Source organism: Elephantulus edwardii, unplaced genomic scaffold (assembly GCF_000299155.1).
Source record: "Elephantulus edwardii isolate Elephantulus edwardi_28Jun2011 unplaced genomic scaffold, EleEdw1.0 scaffold00094, whole genome shotgun sequence".
Classification (NCBI taxonomy): domain Eukaryota; kingdom Metazoa; phylum Chordata; class Mammalia; order Macroscelidea; family Macroscelididae; genus Elephantulus; species Elephantulus edwardii.
Window position 1 is genome coordinate 9776067 of NW_006399844.1, and position 19998 is coordinate 9796064.

At 48.0% G+C, this 19998-nt stretch overlaps 1 protein-coding gene across 1 annotated transcript; it reads right to left on the reverse strand.

Annotated features, from left to right (window-relative positions):
• Window positions 1-1559: 1559 nt before the first annotated feature.
• TUSC5 (tumor suppressor candidate 5) lies at window positions 1560-16977 on the reverse strand. The gene is made up of 3 exons (XM_006891081.1): window positions 16594-16977; window positions 3185-3338; window positions 1560-1573 (listed from the first exon to the last, which is right to left on the reverse strand). The coding sequence occupies exons 1-3, from the start codon at window positions 16975-16977 to the stop codon at window positions 1560-1562; spliced, it is 552 nt and encodes a 183-aa protein (XP_006891143.1).
• Between the last annotated feature and the right edge of the window lie 3021 nt (window positions 16978-19998).

Genomic DNA, 19998 nt, shown 5'->3' on the forward strand with positions numbered 1-19998 from the left:
ACCATCACAGACCCTGCCTCTGTGCTGAGGCCCCTTCCTAGCAGCCTCTGAGGAGGTGAGGAGGTCACCTGGGAGAGGAGGCATGAGGGTCCGGAGCCATTGTCTAGAGCCTGTCTGGGTGTGGCCTGGCACTGTCCTGCCCTCAAGGCAGCAGTAACCCAGGCTGCTACTTGGGGACCTCCTGGGACAGGAAAATGTGCAGCGTCCCTCTCCAAAGTTCTAGGAGCAAAGCCAGTGGAGGTGCCCGGAGCAGGGTCAGCCCACGCCTGTGCTAGATGGAATCGAGGCAAAGGCCAAAGAGGAGCCCAGGGAACTTGCTCAGCTCCTTCCCAGTGCCCATTGCATTCTCTCAGTCTCTTTAGCCTGAGACAGAGAGGCCATGAATATGTCTGTCCCTGGACCTAGTCCCCCTACTCTTCTGCACACTTGACCCTTCACCCAATTCCTTCCTTCTTGGGGATCTCTAGGCCCAAGAAACAATAAATGTCCATGAAAACTCTCTAGCTCATCTCCTCTGCAGACAAACAGCCTTAACAGCCTAGAAGCCTGTGGAAAGCCCTCTTATGATAGTCCAGAAGGACCTTCTTCCAGAAGGGCTGTTGTTTTCCAGAAGTGGCCAGGGGTCAAAGCTACAGGCCACCAGGGTCATGAAAGTATCAGATGGGGCTAGGCTGGACACTGAGAGCCTATGCCCTATCTGAGCAACCCTGCTTTCAGACCTCAAGTTGCACTCCAGGCCAGGGTCCCTCCACACTGGCCACCTTGGCCAAATCAAGTGGGAGTTCCTAGAGGGCTCCCAGGCTTCAGCACAGGCAGGGAGCAAGAGGCAGGCTGGCAGTCCCAGCAGACACAGCTGAGACCAGAGTCTTCAGTAGATGTACTTCTCAAAGCTGAAAAGTTTGGAGATGTCCACCCTTTCCCCCACTAGCATACCTCTCAGTGGCTCCATGTTGAGATGGGGACCTCATGCTGAGAGAGCTTGGGCAGGGTGGCCGCCTGGCCTCTGTTCTCTGAGCTCAGGGCATGGACTGAGGTTGCTGTGGGCATGTGGCACAGGCATGCAAGCAGTCTTTGCGACCCCTCAAGAAAAATACAAAAATTAAAGTCCCACATTCATGTTCTTGGTCCACAGATAGACAGGGTGTTTCCTGCTTCTTTTCCCTTTATCATTTATCTTCCTAATGGGGCTGGTTTCTTCTCATTCTGGCAGTTTATGCTGCTTGGTAGACCCCAGGAAATGGTGGGTGTGAGAAACGAGCCAGACACGGGGGTCAGAATGCTAGGAAGTGTTCATGAGGTGTCCCCACATCATTCACAGGTTCATCAGTCAATTTCCTTTCCTTTCTTCCTTTCCCCGACTGCTCTGGGCTGATAAGGGGTGACTTGGGAGTTTCCCTCCAAATTTGTGCTTTTGGTGAGTGGGGACAGGCAGGCACTTGGCAGTCACCATTCAGGGCTTGGAGAACTCCAGCCTGTCCTCTGTGGCATGTGGGGTGTGTGGGTTCAGAGCTCCTCAGCTGGCCAGGACTGGCCTCAGCTAGACAGCTCCCTGGTTAATCTTACTTCTTCTGAACTGTAAAGAAAAAAAATAGCATAGAGCTCAGAACATTAGGTGTGCCATCTTTATAGTCGCTTTTTGGGGACTTAAGATGGTGTTTTCTTGTAAGAAACAGTAACAGGAATAAAGTACAGGATAAAGGTGTCTTTGGGCTCATAGTAGAACTGAACTCTTGCCAGCGAGAGAACTATAATGGTGATTGGCTTAGATGAGGACATGTGACCCTAACTGGACCAATCAGAATCAGCCCTGGGGCTTTTGCTATAATTTTTTGATAGAGACAGTATTCCCCCCTTGCTTTGTTACGAGATTGATAAAAATCTGTAGAATATTCTATAATATAGGATCAGCCTATCCAGGAAAGAAGCTAACACAGGAGAAAGCAAGTTTAAGAGAGTGAGAAGGATTTGTGTCAACATAGTCTGGGCACCTAGACACAGCCATTCTTGAAGATACGGCCATCTATGCTTGAATAATTTTTCCCTTTGCCTTTCACTGCCATCAAAAGGGTCCTGCCTGAAATTACAAACCTCAGCAAAAACTATGGACTCAGAGGTATCATAGAGTGATACTGAGGGTGTAGCTGGGCTATACCTCCTTTATCAGACTCTGCACCAATGGAGGAGACTAAGACCTGCCTTGAACTTGCTCCAGTTCACACCAGGAACTTAACCCGCTCAAGTGGTAAAAGGATGCCTGTGGACCATCGCTAAGCCCAGGTCTTCTTCCCAAATGAGGGCACTCCACCCTCTAAGACTTGTGCCGCTGGAACTATTTTGAGTGATCTGGGGATCTTAAATCAGATTCTAATTGAATCACAAAACAGATTCTGAGGTGAGATCCAACAGTCTGCATTTCTAACAAGTTGTGTGGTGATTCCACAATGCAGGTCTATGACCACATCTTGAGTTGTGATGTCTTTAGGGGAAAGTTTAGGCTGATTACTTAAAATGGCAGAGATGCTAAAGAGCCTCACAGTGTGAATGTGAAAAGGTGGAGAGTGAGTGGCTAGCTCTCACCTGCATGGATCCAGAGACTATGAGCAACTGAGAGCTCCCTTTGAAGGTGGTTTCCGTGCTTGGGTAACTTCACTAGGTCATTGAGACTGATTGTTACTTCCAGTCTTCTACTCTGTGTATTCTTTACTTCCAGCATGTCTTGGGCTCCTCAGCATAGCTGTTAATGTGTCAAGCCCACTGTTTTCAAAGCTGAACTAAAGTCAATCTCAGGTGATGTGCATAAGACCGTTTGTATTGAAGGCCGCTTTGGACTCTTTTACACATGAAACACCAAGGCTGAGCCACACAGAACACTTGCCAGGTCACACAGCCGTCACAGCTGAAACTGGAGCTCCTGTCCTCTGACTCCTAAGATCTGTCTGTGCTCTCTCTACACTCTTTCCTAGTCCTCTGCTCTCCACACATGAAACAAGTCAGAAGACCGATCCCTGTCCAGCTGGTCATGCTGGGGCCTTGGGACGTGAGTGAAGTGAGAGGATTAGGTTGTGGGCCCGGTATGCTCCTACCTCCCCCTTCATGGCCCCTTACACCAGGGTTGGGGGACAGACTACCCCTTCAGGTGGTCCTCAGACCACTAAAGCATTCTCCCTCTCCTGCCGTGCCTCACCTGTGCACATGTGGGCCTCACCTGTTAAGTTGACAGTCACGGCCACAATGATGATGACAATCCCCAGGAAGATGAAGGTGATGCTGAGGAGCCGGGCCAGGCGGCCCAGCCTCCGGGCCCCGTCCAGGTCCCCCTGCTGCACGCTCCCTCGGGACTGCAGAAAGAAGCAGAGACCTCAGGAAGCCTGTTGGACAGTCACAGAAGACCCTCCAGGGCCTCGAGAACATACCACATACCTACCTCAGCCCACACTCCGGCAGCCCCTCCAGGGCAGGGCAAGAGGACACTTCTCAAAAGAATGGTCTGACACCCATGTTTATTGCAGCTTTGTTCACAGTAGCAAGGAGTTGGAAGCAACCTAAGTGCCCATCAACAAATGAATGGATAGAGAAGCTGTGGTATATTCACACAATGGAATACTACGCTGCATTGAAAAACAAGGAACTCATGCAATATTATTCAAAATGGATGACTCTGGAGGACATTATGCTGAGCGAGGTACCTCAGTCACAAAAGGACAAATACTGCATAGTGCCACTGTTGTAAAACAGGACTGACATCGGGATTGGGGGGAGACTGAGAAAGATGGGTTCAGTAATGTATACTGCATTGAAATAGATGAGGGAGAAAACTGTTTAAAAGGGATATGTGATTAGGTATTTTTGTCATGACAGGAGTCCAGAGCAAAGGCTGCATAGTGGAGTGGACTTGGAGGAGGGATTGTAAAATAATGAAAGAATTTTTATTTTACTTTTCCAAGAGGAGAGTGTACTGGGGTTGGGAGGGGAGAGGAGTGCAACAATGAATGAATGGAAATCCAAAGTCTCTGTAACTTTTCATTGAAATTAATAACAAATTTAAAAAAAAAAAGAATGATCTGAACTCCAAAGTGGCCCAGACCTCTCACAGGAACCCTTTAAGCAAACCTGTCCCTTACTGTCTGGGAAACTGGGGGCTGCTCCAAGCCATGCAGGGCGGTTCTTCTCAGTGCAGTGTCAGGGCTGGGCTGTGATGATGGAAGATAAGGTAGAGAGGCTAAGAGTATGAGCTCTATTCAGGCCTTACAGAGCTTGTGAGAGTCAGATTAAGCAGACGCCTTAAGGCCCCAGCTCACCCACTCACTCCTGCAGCTACACCAAGGTCCCTAGACAGCCCATGTGGTTTTTCCAATGACCATATTGATTTTCCACCATATTGATTGGCCAGCGCCATCTTGGGGGGTGGGGGAAGTCACTGGTCTTCTTCATTTTTCACCCAAGAAACACATTCTTGTTCAGTAAGAGTCCTTCCCACAAATACACAAGACAAGTGTGGAGTTCTGGAGGGTGAGCTTTCCCTCCTCACTAACTTCTCAGGAACAGCTTTTTCTCTTGGTCCTATTTGATGTAGTAAAATCAGACAAGTGAGGATGGGAACAGACAGATGAGGGTGGGAATGGAGAGTTTAGAGACAGAAGGGATCCTAAGGGAATCCTGCCTGGGGGACTCCACAGGAGGTATGTCCCAACCCAAACCCATCTTTCAGTATCTGCAAGGAAGCCCCCAGGCTTAAGATGTCTCAGGTGTCAGCTAGCTAGGCCCCAAGTGCCAAGATGGCTGGCCCCCATGCCAACCCCAGGCTGCTCCAGCTCCTGAATGCCTGCGTTCTTCTTGGGCTCCGTGGACTGACCTGGGAAGCCCTAGGAATTGACACAGGTGTGATTACTGTCTAGTCCTCAGGCCAGGTATTCAATTATGTAAGATTCTGGTTATTTGAAGTTCCTGAGTTCAGCTTAGAAATGTCGTCAAGTATCTTGATGATGAGTTCTTGAACCTCTATATCATGCCAGGTTATTTGCTAAGGACTTGACCTATATTATCTCACTTAGCGTCAGACTTATCCTAGGAGGCTGGCAATGAGGCCACCCATTCTTCCCTCATGAGGCAGCTACGAACAGAGATGTTTCCTTTCCTCTTTCTGTTTTCTTTAGTGAGTGTCCTTTCCTCTGGTTCTATCCTCTTCATCCTTCAAAATTCTAACCCCCGCCAATTCCCATCCCAGAGCTTCCCTGTTCCAAACTGTGTACGTCTAGACATCATCACTCGCCTGTCACAGCATAACATCATAGTCACTCTGCCCTAAACCATACAACCACTTACTGTTGAGTCAACACTGACTCATGATTTCAGCCACGTGTGAAAGAGCAGAGCTGTGCTCCAGAGGGTTTTCAATGGCTGGTTCTTCACAAGTGCATCTTCAAGGCACTCTTCTGAGGGCACCTCTTGAGTGGACCAGACTTGAACTTGTAACCTCTTGGTTAGCAGCTGAGCATCTCAGTTGTGCATATCATCCGTGAACTCCACCCCAAAACATAGCTCCTTTTCAGGTCTGACCTTACCTGTGCTTCTCCTCCCACTTGCCTCAACCCGGATTCCAGAGACCTGTCACTGGGTGTCCAAGGCAGTAAATCTTAATGGAGAGGAGGACTGCATCTAGCTGCTCAACATGTCATCCGATACTACTTGCCTGCCTACACCCCAATTATTGACAGCAGCCAGGGTCTTCCTTCCCATTCACAACCCCTCCCCCATCTTGATCCACCAATTAGTTTCTTCTGGTCTAATCCATATATATTTTATTCCTCTCCTCTCCAATTCCCTAGCTCCTGCCCCAGTCCTACGTACCACTTATTCCTGAACTACACCAACAATCCACTGAAGATCTCCAACTTCCAAACTCTGCTCTTCTTCATTGTATTCTCACTCCAGTCATTTCTGTCAGGCACCGAGATGTAGCAGAATACAGGAGTTTCAGTTTCTCTCCTCATAGCATTTACAGGCTGTCTGTGATCCCACAAATAAAGGTGAGACTGCCCAGAGTCATGAGAAGTATTACCAAGGAAATGTACATGGTGCTATTTTGTTGTTGTTGTTGTTGTTGTTTTGTGTACCACTGAGTTGGAACTGACCCACAGCTGACCCTCCAGGGGGTTTTCCATAAATTGCACCAGAAGAGCTTGCCCATCTTCCTCCCATGAGCAGACTCACGGTGGATTTCAACTGTGTGCCTTCAGGATTGCTGCTCAGCTTCTTAACCACTAGGCTGCCAGTGCTCCCATGGTGCTATGAGAGTTTATAAAAGGAGAGAGTCCCTAGTGGTAAGGAGCTGCAACTACACTCCCAGAGGCGAACGGTTCGAATCCACCAGATGCTCTGCCGGGGAAGAAGGGACAATCTCCTCCTGTACCAGTCAGATCTGATTTGACATACACGCACACAAAAATAATAAAATAAAATAAAAATAAAAAGAGAGAGTCAGGAAAGAGTTCCTGGAAGGACATTTAAGTTGAAATGTGAATAATGAGAAGGGGTTAAATTGATCATTTTTAAAAGGAAGAAGAGTATTCCAGACACAACAGCATGTGCGAAGGTCCTGTGGTGGGCCCTGCATGGCAAATACATGACTCAATAAAGAGTTGACTGAGTGAGGCAGAAGAAACTGCCTGTAACAACAATGTTCCTTAAGTATTTACTTTGTAACAAGAGCTAAGTGCCAGCTACCAATAGGGCTTAGGCACTGTATGAAATTGTGAAAGAGCAACTGGAAAAGTAGAGAAAAGTTAGATTTAGAAGATCCCCCAGAGTCATCCAAGTGAGTTTGGGTTTTGTCCTATATACAGCTGGGAGCTGATGAAGAACTTGAAATAGGAACAAGACCCCTGATGAGATGGACTGACACAGTGATTGCATCAGGGCCTGAAACACAAGATTGTGAGGATGGGATGGCGCAAGGCCAAACAAGGTTTAGCTCTGTTATACATCGGGCCCTTATGAGTCAGAGTAGACTCGACAGCACCTAACAACAATAACCAGATCTGCACTTTAGCAATGACCTCTCTGATTACTGTGTAGTGTGTAGGTTAGAGAGGAAAAGAATTAAAGCCAGATAACTTGAAAGACTAGAACCAATAGTATTGATAAAAAGGTTCACATTTGAGAGGTTATGAGGAAAGAATCAACAGACCTAGGTGCCAAATTAGATGAACTGGGGAGAAGGCGTGATGACTGGGATGATTCCTGGCTGCTGGCTTGGCCAGACGATCAATGCAGGTGGTGGTGCTGGTGGTGGTTGTAAGGTGCTGCCGAGATGAGTATGACCCATAGCGACCCTATGAACAAAAGATCTGAAACCTGTCCTGTCCTGTGCCATCCTCACACTTCTTGACACACTAGAGCCCATTGCAGCAGTCGCCATGTCGATCATCCTGGGTGAGGGTCTTCCTCTCCTTCGTGACCTTTCCAAGCAACATGTCCCTCTCCAAGCAATAACCCCTTCTAGAAACAGGCTCAAAGTAAGTGAGGTGAAGCTTTCTTTGCCTTCAAAGAGCACTCTGATTGCACTTTCTCCAAGGCATACTTGTTTGTTCTTTTGGCAGTCCACGAGATATTCAATACTCTTCTCTAACATGACAGCTCAAAGGCATTAATTATTCTTCTGTTATCCTTAGTCATTGTCCAGCTTTCAGATGCATAACAAGTGATCAGAAAGAGCAGGGCCTGAGACAGATGCACCTTAGTCTTCAAACTGATATCATTACTTCTCAATAATTTGGACAGGTCCCTAACTGCAGACTTTCTCAGGGTAATATGTCTCCTGATTTCCTGACTACTAGTAACAAAGGTGTTGATTGTGAATCAAAGCAAGATTAAATTGTTGACAGTATCAATCTTTTCTCCATCTATCAAATGGCAGGTATCACTGTGAAGCAGGTTGGATAAGAAAAGATTGGATAATGAACACTCTATTGCAGCAGATGAGGGAGAGAACTGTTTAAAAAGAATATATGATTAGTCATTATATATAAGACAACAGTCCAGAATAAAAGATATATTGTAAAGCAGAATGGCGGAAGGGGAGGAGAAGGGAAAGAGAGAGGAAACTGTGCAACAATGAATGAATTTAAGATTAAAAAGATGCACACCTATGTTTATTGCTGTGTTGTTCACAATAGCAAAGAGATGAAAGAAGCAACTCAAGTGCCCATCAAAAAAATGAATGGATAGAGAAGCTGTCATATATTCACACAATTGAATACACAGCATTGAAAAACAAGGAATTCATAAAACATTATACAAAGTGGGTGACCCTGGAGGACATTATATTGAGTGAAATATCTCAGTCACAAAAGGACAAATACTGCATAATGCCACTGATATAAAGCAGGACTGACATGGAGGTTGGGGAAAAGACTAAGAAAAGAGCTGATGAACAATGAACACTGCATTTAAACAGATGAGGGAAAGGACTGTTTAAAAGGACTATATGATTAGGTATTATTTGCATGACCACAGTTTAGAATAAGAGCTGCATAGCAAAGTGGACTGGGGGAGGAAGGAAATTGTACAACAATGAAAGTACTTTTTTTTAAAGAGAAAAGCAAACTGGGGGAGCGGATAGAAGGAAAATGTGCAACAATGATTGAATGGAAATCCAAGTTCTCTATAAACTTTCATTAAAATCTCAAAAACTATTTTAAAAATAATGGAAAATTATTGTTATTAAAAATAAAAATGAAGAAAGAAAATGGACTAGGGAGGGAGGAAAATGTTTAACAATGAATGAATGAAAACCCAATTCTTCTGTAGACTTTTCATCAAAATTACAATTAAAATTTTTAAAAAGTTGGAAAAAATGAAAATAAGAGAGACCATTTGGTGCTGGGCTAGTTCATTGTGAGGTGCCTGGGAGCTGTGAGTGTCCAGATGTCCCTCAGCAGTTGAGGAAAATGGGTCTGGAGCTCAGGAGAAACCAGCATGTGGATGGCAACTAAAGTTCTACTGTGTGTGGACCAGGTCACCAGGGAGCAAACAGATGAGGAGGAGGAAGGCCCACAATGGGACATTAGGGAATCCGTGCAAGGGAGACTATGAGAATGTGACAGTGGGATGGGCGGGGCTGGCAGCCAAAAGACCAGGATGGGAAGTGTCCCGTGAAGTGTCCTCCTTAAGAGGATGTGGTCACTGGCGCCGTTCAGCTCACAGAGGTCAAGTTTTAGAAAAAAGATTAAAATATCAACAGGGAGACACTGGTAACCTTGGTTAGAGAGTTCCAAAGGAGTGAGCAGAAAGAAGTGGTCTGAGGATTGATAAGGAAATGGAGACAACACAGAGAGACAGTGCCTCAAAGCTCGGCAATGCCTGGGAGGAGGCTGACGGCAGAGTAACTACTGATGGGAGAGGGAGGAGACGCCCCAGTGTCGGGGAGGGAGAAAGCCAGCTTCTCTTCTCTCCCTTGTTAAATGGGGTCATGTGCTTATCTCACAGGGGCTGAGGTGAGTACGTGCAACTCCCTGATCCAGGCTGGCTCTCAGAGTATCTGCCTTCGTTTTTCCTTCATATGAATAAATGAGCACCTGCTCTCCAGACCCTGCTCAGTGACATCATCCTCCCATAAACACGATGGCTCAGGTTGAAGGCCAGGATAATGGCAGCGGTGACTGTGATGGCTTTGGACTAATAGCTCAGTAGTGATTGGCTGTGAGAAAAGCAAGAGTGAAAACGAGTTCAGGTTAATTAGATCCTTGAAAAGAGGCTTTGGAAAAAGTGTGAGAGTGAGGTGAGGATGGGAGGAGAGGATGCTGGGAGAGTTGCCAGAGGGTAGAACCAGCTAAAAAGAGCAGAGAAGGTGGTGACAGAAAGCGCTTCCACTACCCCTGAGGCTCAGGTCCCAGCAGATCTGAGAAGCAGTGACAGGGTTTAGAGGGCTGATCCATTAGGAGTCCTTCTGCTGAGGTCACTGACTCCTGGCAGCTCAGGGCAGAGGAAATGCTTTCTCATGTCCCTTCACACACCTCTCTTAGCTCCAGTGCCATCCCTGGATGTCCTGGTCACAGATGGGAACTTCCTACCCCCACTATAGTGAGACAGGAGGGGCTATGCCCTCAGTTCTGCCGTCGACAATTACTATGAGTGAGCATCAATCATACAGAATAGACTGGCATAGGCTACTGGATCCGAGGTGAACCCTTCAGTTGCTGGAAGATGGAGAGCCTGGGGTGGGGGCGTGAGTATCCAGAGGAGGAATCAGGACATCAGTTAATGGTAGATAGGAGGGACTAGGGATGTTTAAGGGTTTGAGGCAGCAGCTGCTTATCAGTAGATTCAGGAGTGATCAATATTTTAAGCCATCTGTCTGTGTGCCAGCTGTCACCTGATTGGGACTCAGCTGTTGTTGGATAGATGGATGGATGCATCAGTGAACGATGGCACAGCAAAATGTGCTGAGTCTACAGAATGTCAATCCAATAGTCAGATTCTCAAAAAGAGCCCAAGGAACAGGTGTGGAGGCCACCCCAGGTCCCTGCATCACCCACATTTGTAGGAAGACCCCCACAGGGAAAGGCTATCACAAGCTTTCACTGGGACCACAAATGGGCCCCCCACCTCCTCTAGGTGGTGTGATGAAGAATGAGACACCATGATCCCAAATGTGGTCAAAGTCAGAGTTGCCTGTCCACTGGGAGGTTTGCCCTTTCCTCTGACTCGGTAAAGTTCTTTGGTATTAATGATAATAACATCCACTTGCACTGATGAGGCCTCCGCTATGATCCAGGCTCCGTGCAAAGTGTTTGCACACCCGCTCACCTATAACCTTCCCAACAGCTCTCTACACTAATCGGTTTTATCACACCCATTTGATAGATGAGGGGACTGGTGCTAATGAAGGAAGTGGAGTGATTCAGGCTTGTAAGAACGGAGCTGGGTAGCACACACTGAGGTTGCCCTGCTCCTTTTATCAGTGACAGATACTCTCTGGGGAAGTCGCCCCTCATTGACAGGAAAAGCTTGCAAGCATTGAGGAACGTGGCCATTTCTGATGCATGGATGATGCTGGCCTTGCTCTGGCCACGCCAGGAGGCTCACAGAGGCTGCAGTGCCAAGCAGAGCTCAGGCTGGTACTTGGGATCATGACTCCTCAGGGAGGTCTCGCTACAATAGCTTCCATCAAAGCCACAAAGGGCTTTGGAGTAAAGGCTGCTTCATTAGCGTTTCTCCAATGAACTGAGTTTGGGAATTGGTTACTGGGTTGGAGGTAAAGGGAAGGAATGGGATGCTCCCCTCCTTGTACAAATGTCTGGAAAGTTTAGCTTTCCTGAAATGAGGGGATGCATCATCCATCCTGGTCCCAAGCCAGAGGTAACTGGAGCCATGGAGAGAACACTGTGTGACCAGTGCCCAGGTGCATGATTGAAGGGAAGCTGTTGTTCTGTGCAGGTCTCAGTTGTCTGGTCTGTTAGATGGGGACAGTTTCCCAGATTCTGTCATCCTCATCTTAGAATGCACTCTGCAGATAGAAATAAGCTCCTAACAGGGGCTGTCAGAGCTGAGGTCTCGTTCCATCCCTGAGATCCAGCGTTGATCTGGTAACTTGTGGGGACAGGGACTTCACCACAGACGCTTGTCCTCAGGATGGGGACGTTCCAGCACCACAGTTGGGAACTCTTTGCACGCTCTCCAGCCCTCCTTCTCACCACGGTGCCGTGTGAATGGGAACTAGTGTTTCAGCAGAGTCATCAGTTCAGTGTCAGCCTGTCAGTCTCTGGTTGACCTGTCAGTGTCTGGTCAACCTGTCAGTCTCTGGTCAACCCCCTTCCTTCTGTCACCCCAGCCCCTATTTCTCAGTAAGTGATATTGTGCTTCACTTTCCTGGTGGCACAAAGATCATGCAGCAGAGCCACTCTCGTTCTTTGCTTTCACTTTCTTTCTTTGGCCTCGTGGTCTCTCCTCTAGACTTCCAGGGAAGGCATCCTTTGTGGACACAGATCGCATCAGAGACCATGGTCATGAGTCACCCCACATCTGTACCTTCACCCCCTCTCGCTGGCCTAAGCCTTTCCACCATCAGGGTCACCAGTTACCTCAAGTGGTCAAGCCAGTGGGCACGTCCACCCTCCTCTAACATGACCTCTTCACAGCATGTGGCCACTTCCTCCTTCAAACTCACTCCCAATTAAGTGACTCTCCTTTCCTCATTTCCCCTCCATCTCTGACAAGAAGTTTCTTTCAATCTCCTTTTCATCCACTTCCCTCCGCCAACAGCTTAAATGTTTTAGAACCTCAGGCTACCTCTGGGATCATCGAGTTAGCTAACCGGGAGCCACCTTAGACTCTAACCTAAAGCGAACCATTGTTCCTATCTCCTTCCTAACCCGCTTATAAGTCCCATTCTTTACAAACATACTTTTTAGTTTCTTTCCTACGTGAATTATCTTTAAAACCTCCTATGAGGTCTCCCAGATCCCAGTCCTTCCAATCATGGGAATTATGTCCATTTCCCATAATGCAGTTGAAGGCTGAATCAAAATTATTAATTGACCACATCGTACTTCCATTTAAAAAAATATTAGGAGTATAACTCGAGAATCTGGTTTATATGAAAAAGAATGTGGTATCAGAATTGAGGGGAGATTGAACAACCTATGATATGCAGATGACACAACCTTGCTTGCTGAAGGTGAAGAAGACTTGAAGAACTTGCTGAAGAAAATAAAAGACAACACCCTTCAGGAGAGCTCTAGTGGCCGAATTGTAAGAATTTTGGTTCAAATCCACCAGCTGTTCTGAGGGAGAATGATAGACAGTCTCCTCCCGTGCGATTAACTGCCTCTGAAAACCCACTGGAGGGTCAGCTAAGGCTTTGCTCCAACTTGAGGGCACACAATAACAACAACAACAACATAGCCTTCAGTATCATTTACACCTTCACCTCAAAAAGCCACAATAATCCTCACCACGGGACAAGTAGGCAACATGATGATGAATAGAGAAAAGATTCTAAATTGTCAAAGGGTTTATTTTACTTGGATCCACAATCCACACCCATGGATGCAGCAGTCAAGAGATCAAGCAATGTATTGCATTGGACAAACCTGCTATCAAGGACCTCTTTAAAGTGCTAAAGAAAAAGGATGTCAGTTAAAAGACTGTGTGTTTTGCATTGCTTCATGTGTTTGCCAAAGTTGGATAAGGATTAAAGAGGGCCAAGGAGGAACCACTGCCTTTGAATTATATTGGTGGCAAAGAATATTGACTACACCATGACTGCCAACAGAACAAGTCTATCATGGAGAACATGCAACCATAGCGCTCCTGAGAGGCAAGGACGACAAGACTTCTTAGCACATATTTTGGTCATGTTGTCCGAAGCTCCCAGTCATTGGAAATCTCTCAAGCTTTGGAAATCTCTCTCTCTTTATCTCTTTATCTTTCATTGCTACCAAGTCAGAACCAATTCAGAGCTGGCCCTCCGGGGGTTTGTTGTTGTTCATAATGCAACTTCCTATGGACTGTGCCAACAGAACGCTACTTCTTCTTGTGTGTGTTTTTTTTTAAATATGGAATGCTTCACAAATTTGTGTCATCCTTGCGCAGAAGCCATGCTAATCTTCTCTGTATCGTTCCAATTTTAGTATATCTGCTGCTGAAGTGAGTACTCTACTTCTTTTTAAAACTTTCTGTCTAATATCAAATGGCCAATGATTACTTTAAAACAAGGATGAAAGTCTTATTGGGCTGGGAAACTTGCTTAATAGAAATAAAACAACCAGAACAGACTATTCGCACATTGTATGAATCCCTAGACAAATCCCGAGAGATGAAAGAATATTAGTGGTGGTCTTGGGCTGGGAGGATGGGAGAGCACGGAGATGATAGCTAAAGGCATAAGGCTTTATTTTAAGATGATGAAAATGTCCTAAAATTGACTATGGTGATGGCTGCACCTATCTGTGAATAGAATAATTAAAAACCCCAAATCATTTAATTGTACAATTCAAATAGGTGAATTATGTGGTATGGGGAAAAAATAGAGTCTCCATTTTATTGAGTTGTGATTACATCTTCATAAAGCTGCTTTTTTCCCTCTACACAATTAATTTTAATTATAACTCTTTGAGATTAGTCATTTTTCTATTTTACAGAAGTAGAAACTTCTCTTCAGGTGTTAAAAAATTGCTAGAAATCCCTACAATCTACAAACCCAACCAACCAACTAAAATGCTTTGTCATTAAGATTTCAACTTATGACCTCCTTGTGTTGTTTTTTTTTTCTTTTAAAACATAAAACAAGCCTACAATGTCTTCCCATCCCCATGGGAAAATTAAGCTTTTACTTATATACAATCACCATGTGGAAGCGCTGATTACCCAGTGGGTGTTGTTCATAAACACCTTATGTGTTCGTGTCACCTCACCCTCACAAAGTGGCCTACTAGGTAAGGAGAGCTAGCTCCCAAACCAAAGGTTTTGTTGTTGTTGTCAGTTTGAATCCACCAACTACACTTTGGGGGAAATATGAGCAATCTTTACCCATGCAATTTACAGCCTCTAAAAACTCACTGGAATGTCAGCTATAAGTCAGTTCCATCTCAATGGCCATCAACAACAATAACAATAGCAGATCTAAAATGTAGGCATTGTGGCCACGCCCATTTTGTAGATGGGACTACTGAGAAGATCTGTTTGAGTGACTTGCCCAGGGTCACACAACACCTTGCATCTGTGTCTACCACACGTGGGGAAGAATCTGTTTGCAAGCTCATCGTCCCTCCTGGGAGATGCCAATGGTGTCTAGTTTAGGCAGAGTGTCCCTCACACCTAGACCCGGGCCCTGATATAAGAACCTTAAAAGGACACAGAGGTCCCTAGGGTGGGTTCAGTGGTCTCACAGGCTTAACAAAGGCAGCTCCTATCCAGCCTGCATGACTGGGTCAAACACACAGTTAACGTGCTCAGCTGCTAATAACCAAGAGGTTGGGGGTTCAAATCCACCCAGAGGTGCCTCAAAGAAAAGCCTAGTGCTCTGCTTCCAAAATTCCCATCACTACACAGCTCTTCTTGATACACTCTGAGTTGGCATATCCTCAGCAGCCTCCACCTGCCACCCTACTAGGAGCTGGGCTCTAGCAACAGGATTCTAGCAACTGTTTACTCCTGGGCCGTGTGTGGTTTCTCTCCCCAAAGGCTGTCTCTCCTCTAGGGCCTTTTCTGGTAACCAAGAGGTGGGCCCTGCCCAGAGCCACTGGCTGCACCCTTGAGGGCCAGGCCTGATCCCTTCTGTCCTGGTGTGATGGGCAGCAGGCCAGGCTCCTCCAGGATCCGTGCCCTGGGCCCTACCCAGTCCTGGGTATTGAGCTCATGACAAGTCCCTCAGATTCAGGAATATCCTCAAAATCCTGTCGAGCGGCTTAGGATTAATGCGGATCAGGGAAGTGGACGGAGATGGATGAGGAAATACGGATATCCTCAGAGGTCATCCTTTGGGGATGGGGGAGTCCAGGGGACAGCAGACAGGAGCACAGTTCCTGGGGAGTTGGCAGTAGATGACTCAGCAGTGGGGTTATCTCAGGAGGAAGCTAACCAACATCTCCCCACCTGGTCCTCTAGCCCTGCCAGCATGGACCAGCAGTTTACTGTCCCCCGTTCACAGTGTCATTCTCGAGATCCTGGCTCTGCCCTGCCTCCCCATTTCTCTTTTTGCTCCCTGGACTCAAAAGTCACTTGCCATCTTGTAACAGCATTTATCTGTGGGTCCTTCTGTAAGAAGCTCCACCCCAGTGGTTTCATTTCAGAGCAATCTAAGGCAACTAACTTTAAGCCCTCCAGCCTGTGAGTGAAAAGCCTGTCCTCTGCAGCTCTGTGGTCAGGCCGTCTGACAGCTACCCTTCCCCACTGAGACCAACACCACTTCTGCCTGGCCCAGACACTAAATTCAGTGCCACCATTGACGTCCAGGGGGCTCCAGTGAGAACTCCCACCCTAGAGGAGCAGCCTGCAAATTCTCCCCTCCTCTCAGACCCCAGGGGAAGACGAGCCCAGGGCCCCCCAAGCATGGTAGGGAAGTCACTTCAACTCTTAAAAATCAGAGCTGGAGCTGACAAAGGTTCCTGGAACATGAAGTCCCTAGGGTGGGGACGCATCTGGATTTCCTGGATCTCAGGACTGACCCCATACCAGCTGCAACCTCTATTGAATATAGTCCCCAGCCCCCAATCCCAGTAAGGTGACCCCTACACCAAAGGTAAATCCTCAACTTGGCCTCCATAAGCTTGAAAGTGGAACAGGCGCATAATCTACTCCCCTCAGTCCCTACTGCGTGTCTGTACAGGAAGATGTAGCTCGAGGAGGCTCCCTCTGTCCAGAAACAAGATGTGCAAAGTCTAGCTGTGATGGCCAGAAGCAGAGAGGAAAACGCAGCAGACGGAAGCCCCCCCCTGGCCCCTGACCCCTTCTCTGGGAACCAGCAGACCCTGAGAGAGGGCATCTTCTGGCATCTTCTACCCGTGTCCAGCGCACAGCTCTCTACCCTTCAGCCCCCAGGTGGGATGTCTGTGTCTGTCCCCTTCCCAACCCAGCTCCCCTACAAGCACTTACCATGATGGAAAAGATGAGAGGGATGAGGTTGAGGGGCCAGACGGGGCAGAAGCAAGAGGCGATGGCGAGGATGAGGTAATCCTTGGGAACCTCCCGGTCCTGGGTGTAGGAGGCAGTGGCAATGGAGGATGCTCTCCTGGAGCTGGCCCTGGAGGGCGACTGGGAGAGGGGGGCCTCCAGATGCCGCTCAGAGACCGCCTTGAAGGGTAGGCTGTGGCCATTCTGCTCGAGGTCCAGGGCCCCTGAAAGGGACTTGGACAGCTTCAGGGTCTTGTCCTCCGTCTTGGTTAGGAGCTTCTCCATCTCCGGCAGCTCCAGGGGTGAGGGTGAGGTGGTGCCCAGCTCCTGGGCTGGGGGAAACTGAGGCTTCTCAGGGCTGGCCATGCTGGCCTGGGCTTTGGGCTGTTCTGACTCCAGGCCAAGATGAGGGGGCCTCTGAAGGACCTCAGTGCACCATGCCCTCAGTCCCAGCTGGGGACCTACGGTGGGACGGTGTGCCCCAGGGGAGTGAGGCCTGGCAGGAGGCTGAGAGGGTTATGATGGGCTCTCGTCAAGGCCTGCTGGGTCCGAGGCTGGTCCTGCCTGTTACCCCCACGGAGCTCCTGGGAAGCTGAGCAGAGCTGGAGGCTCCAGCGACGTTCAAGTTTGAGGCCAAGTTTGCTGAAGCTGCTGACAGCACAGATGGGCGGGGGAAGCCCAAGGCTCAGAGGGCAGAGAGAAGAGTGCGCCTCTTCCAAGTGAAGTCAGGGAGGATGTGTGTGTATATGTGAGTGTGTGTGCAAGCCACACAGCCTCCTGCCATCCTGCCCCTCCCAACCACCCTCCTCCCTGATGCTTTTTCTATTCAATTCGTTCTCCCCAGAGGACCGCCCCAGCAGCAGCGTTCTGCCTAGGCCCCAGCAGCAGCGTTCTGCCTAGGCCCCAGCTCAGCCCAGCCTGTAGGGACTTGAGACAGTCTCTGGTTTCTACCACAGCCCCGAATATGGGCTGAGGGCTCTGGGTAGGGAAAGAGTCCAAGTGGGTCACAAAGGGTTCAGCTTGGAAGTTGAGCCCTTGAATTCTCTTCTTGACCCCCCAGTGTGATGTGTCCTCCTCGTTGTGGAGAAAACACCAGGTCCTGGATCTATCACAGCATATTTAACCCAGACTGCAATCCCCCAGGGGACCACCAGACCAAAACCTGACTCCTAACTGGAAGGAAAATGCAGTTGTGAGCTCCACTGTGGTCAGCGGGGGAACCCCACTCAATGGTCTCTAAGCAGCTCAGGTGGAGGAAAGCCAAGAGGGGGTAAGAGGAAGAAGGCTCCAGCCCAGCCCATGTGAGCCTTTCTGTGAAGTTAGAGAGCAAAGACTGGCCGGTCCTAGAGCTGTTCAGGGCAGAGTCATCTCTGAAGGGCTCTGGCTCTGTGGTCTGTCCTCACTGAGTTTTTGTCTTTACTCCGTCGTGTGTCTCTTCCCTCCAGTTCTCTCTTGTTCTCTGTCCTCTGCATCTCATTATCCCTACGTTCCTGATCTCTCTCCAAACACTGGTCTACAAGGATGATCTGAAAGCGTGTGTGTCTGTGTCTGTGTGTGTTCTGGAGGAAGGTCTAATAAATAGTTTCAAATCCTAGGTTCCTGAATGATGTAGCATGAGAAGTTAGAGGTTGAAAGGGCCTCAGAGGTGTGTCATTCAAATCTTTTAAATTTTTTACATATTAGATAACCCTAGCGGTAAGGAGTTGCACTGCCAACCCAAAGACAGTTGGTTCAAATCCACCACTGCTTCACAGGATACAATGGACAGTCTCCTCCTGTGCTGTTTACAGCCTCTGAAAACCCACTGGTGGGTCAGTTATGAGTCGAATTCAACTAGATGGCACATAACAATGACATCTTTCTTAAACTTTGTCCCAATCAGACAGCAATCCCTGATTCATGACTACACAGACTAGTTTGGAACAAAATGAATGATTTTCATGGAACTGGGGTTGTTTATCAACCAGGCTTCAGAAATGCTGCTTCCAGCAGAGACAGTACCTAACCAAAGGCAAGGTATGTGTGCGCGTGCGTGTCTCCCAGGAACCCTCACAGCTGTTTGCCTGCCCATCTCTGGACGGCTGCCTTTGTGGAAAAGTATGCCCAGAGCCACCGCACATCAGGAGGGGAGCGATATCAGCATTGGCTTGGAGCATAAGGTAATGGCTGCTCTATACTGGGCAGTGTCGGCTGGGGAGGTGGGTCAGGCAGACGGAGTGGAGCACTGCTCCCTGGAAGGGGCGCCTGCAGACAGGAGTCACAAGCTGGGGGAGGGGGGGTCTCAGGATGAGCCCGGGGTGCTGAAAGGACCCCTGTGATTGTTGTTGTTAGGTGCCATTGAGTTCAGCAGGATCCATTGCAACCATCTGAACCCTGTCCTATCCTGCGCCATGCTCACAATCTCTAACACACTCAAGCCCATTGCTACAAGCCCATTGCGTCAATCCACCTGGTTGAGGGTCTTCCTCTTCTTAGCTGTCCCTCCACCTTCCCAAGCATGATGTTTCTCTCCAAGGAATAACCTCTCCTAGCAACATGCCCTAAGTATGTGAGTGTGTGAGATGGAAACCAATGAAGTCACTGTCAGTCAGACAGGATGGCAGTGAGTGAGCAAGTGGAAAAGTGTTTTATTTTTGAAAAACTTTGCATTATATTGGGCTGTGCTAGCCTAGAAGGCAAAACAGACTCTATACAAAGGGGGCTTCTCTGGCAGTTCAAATCCACCAGTGGCTCCATGGGAGAAAGATATCTTCCTGTAAGTTAATGCTTCAAATATGAATGCTAATGGCTAGAAACGCCATGGGGTGGTGTGTGGTGTCAAGGATTCATTGTTCAAAATGGCTTTCCTAACGACTTCTCTACATGATGGGTAAGGAACATGCAGCTGGGGTGTGTTGGCTAGGCTTGATACTAAATCGACTGGATTCAGCAGCAGAAATGGAGAATCTCGCCTCCAGCAAAGGAGAGGCAGAGAAGGCAGAGTATATAGCCTTTGGGGCCAAAGATTCCTGTGCTGCTGACAGGAGCAGCATCCGTAGCAGAGAATAGGAGATCCAGCACTAGACAGAGCTGACCTTGGGACTCCCACCCCATGGCACCCCCACCCCATGGCACCCCCACCCCATGGCAGCAGAGCTAGGAGCTTTCATCCAAGTTCATTGGAGTGTTAGAGAGGGGAGATGCCATGGCTTAACACTGACCTAAAGCCCCAGGCGAAAAGCTGAGGTGCTTTCCCCACTGAGCGACTATATCCTGCTGCCTTTTGACTTCCCTAAGAAACTTCATAATGGTGGGAAACCAAAAGAAATCCTCCTGTGCGATTTACAGCTCAAAAACACAACAGAGGGTCAATTATGAGTCAGCTCCCACTCGACAACAATGAATGGA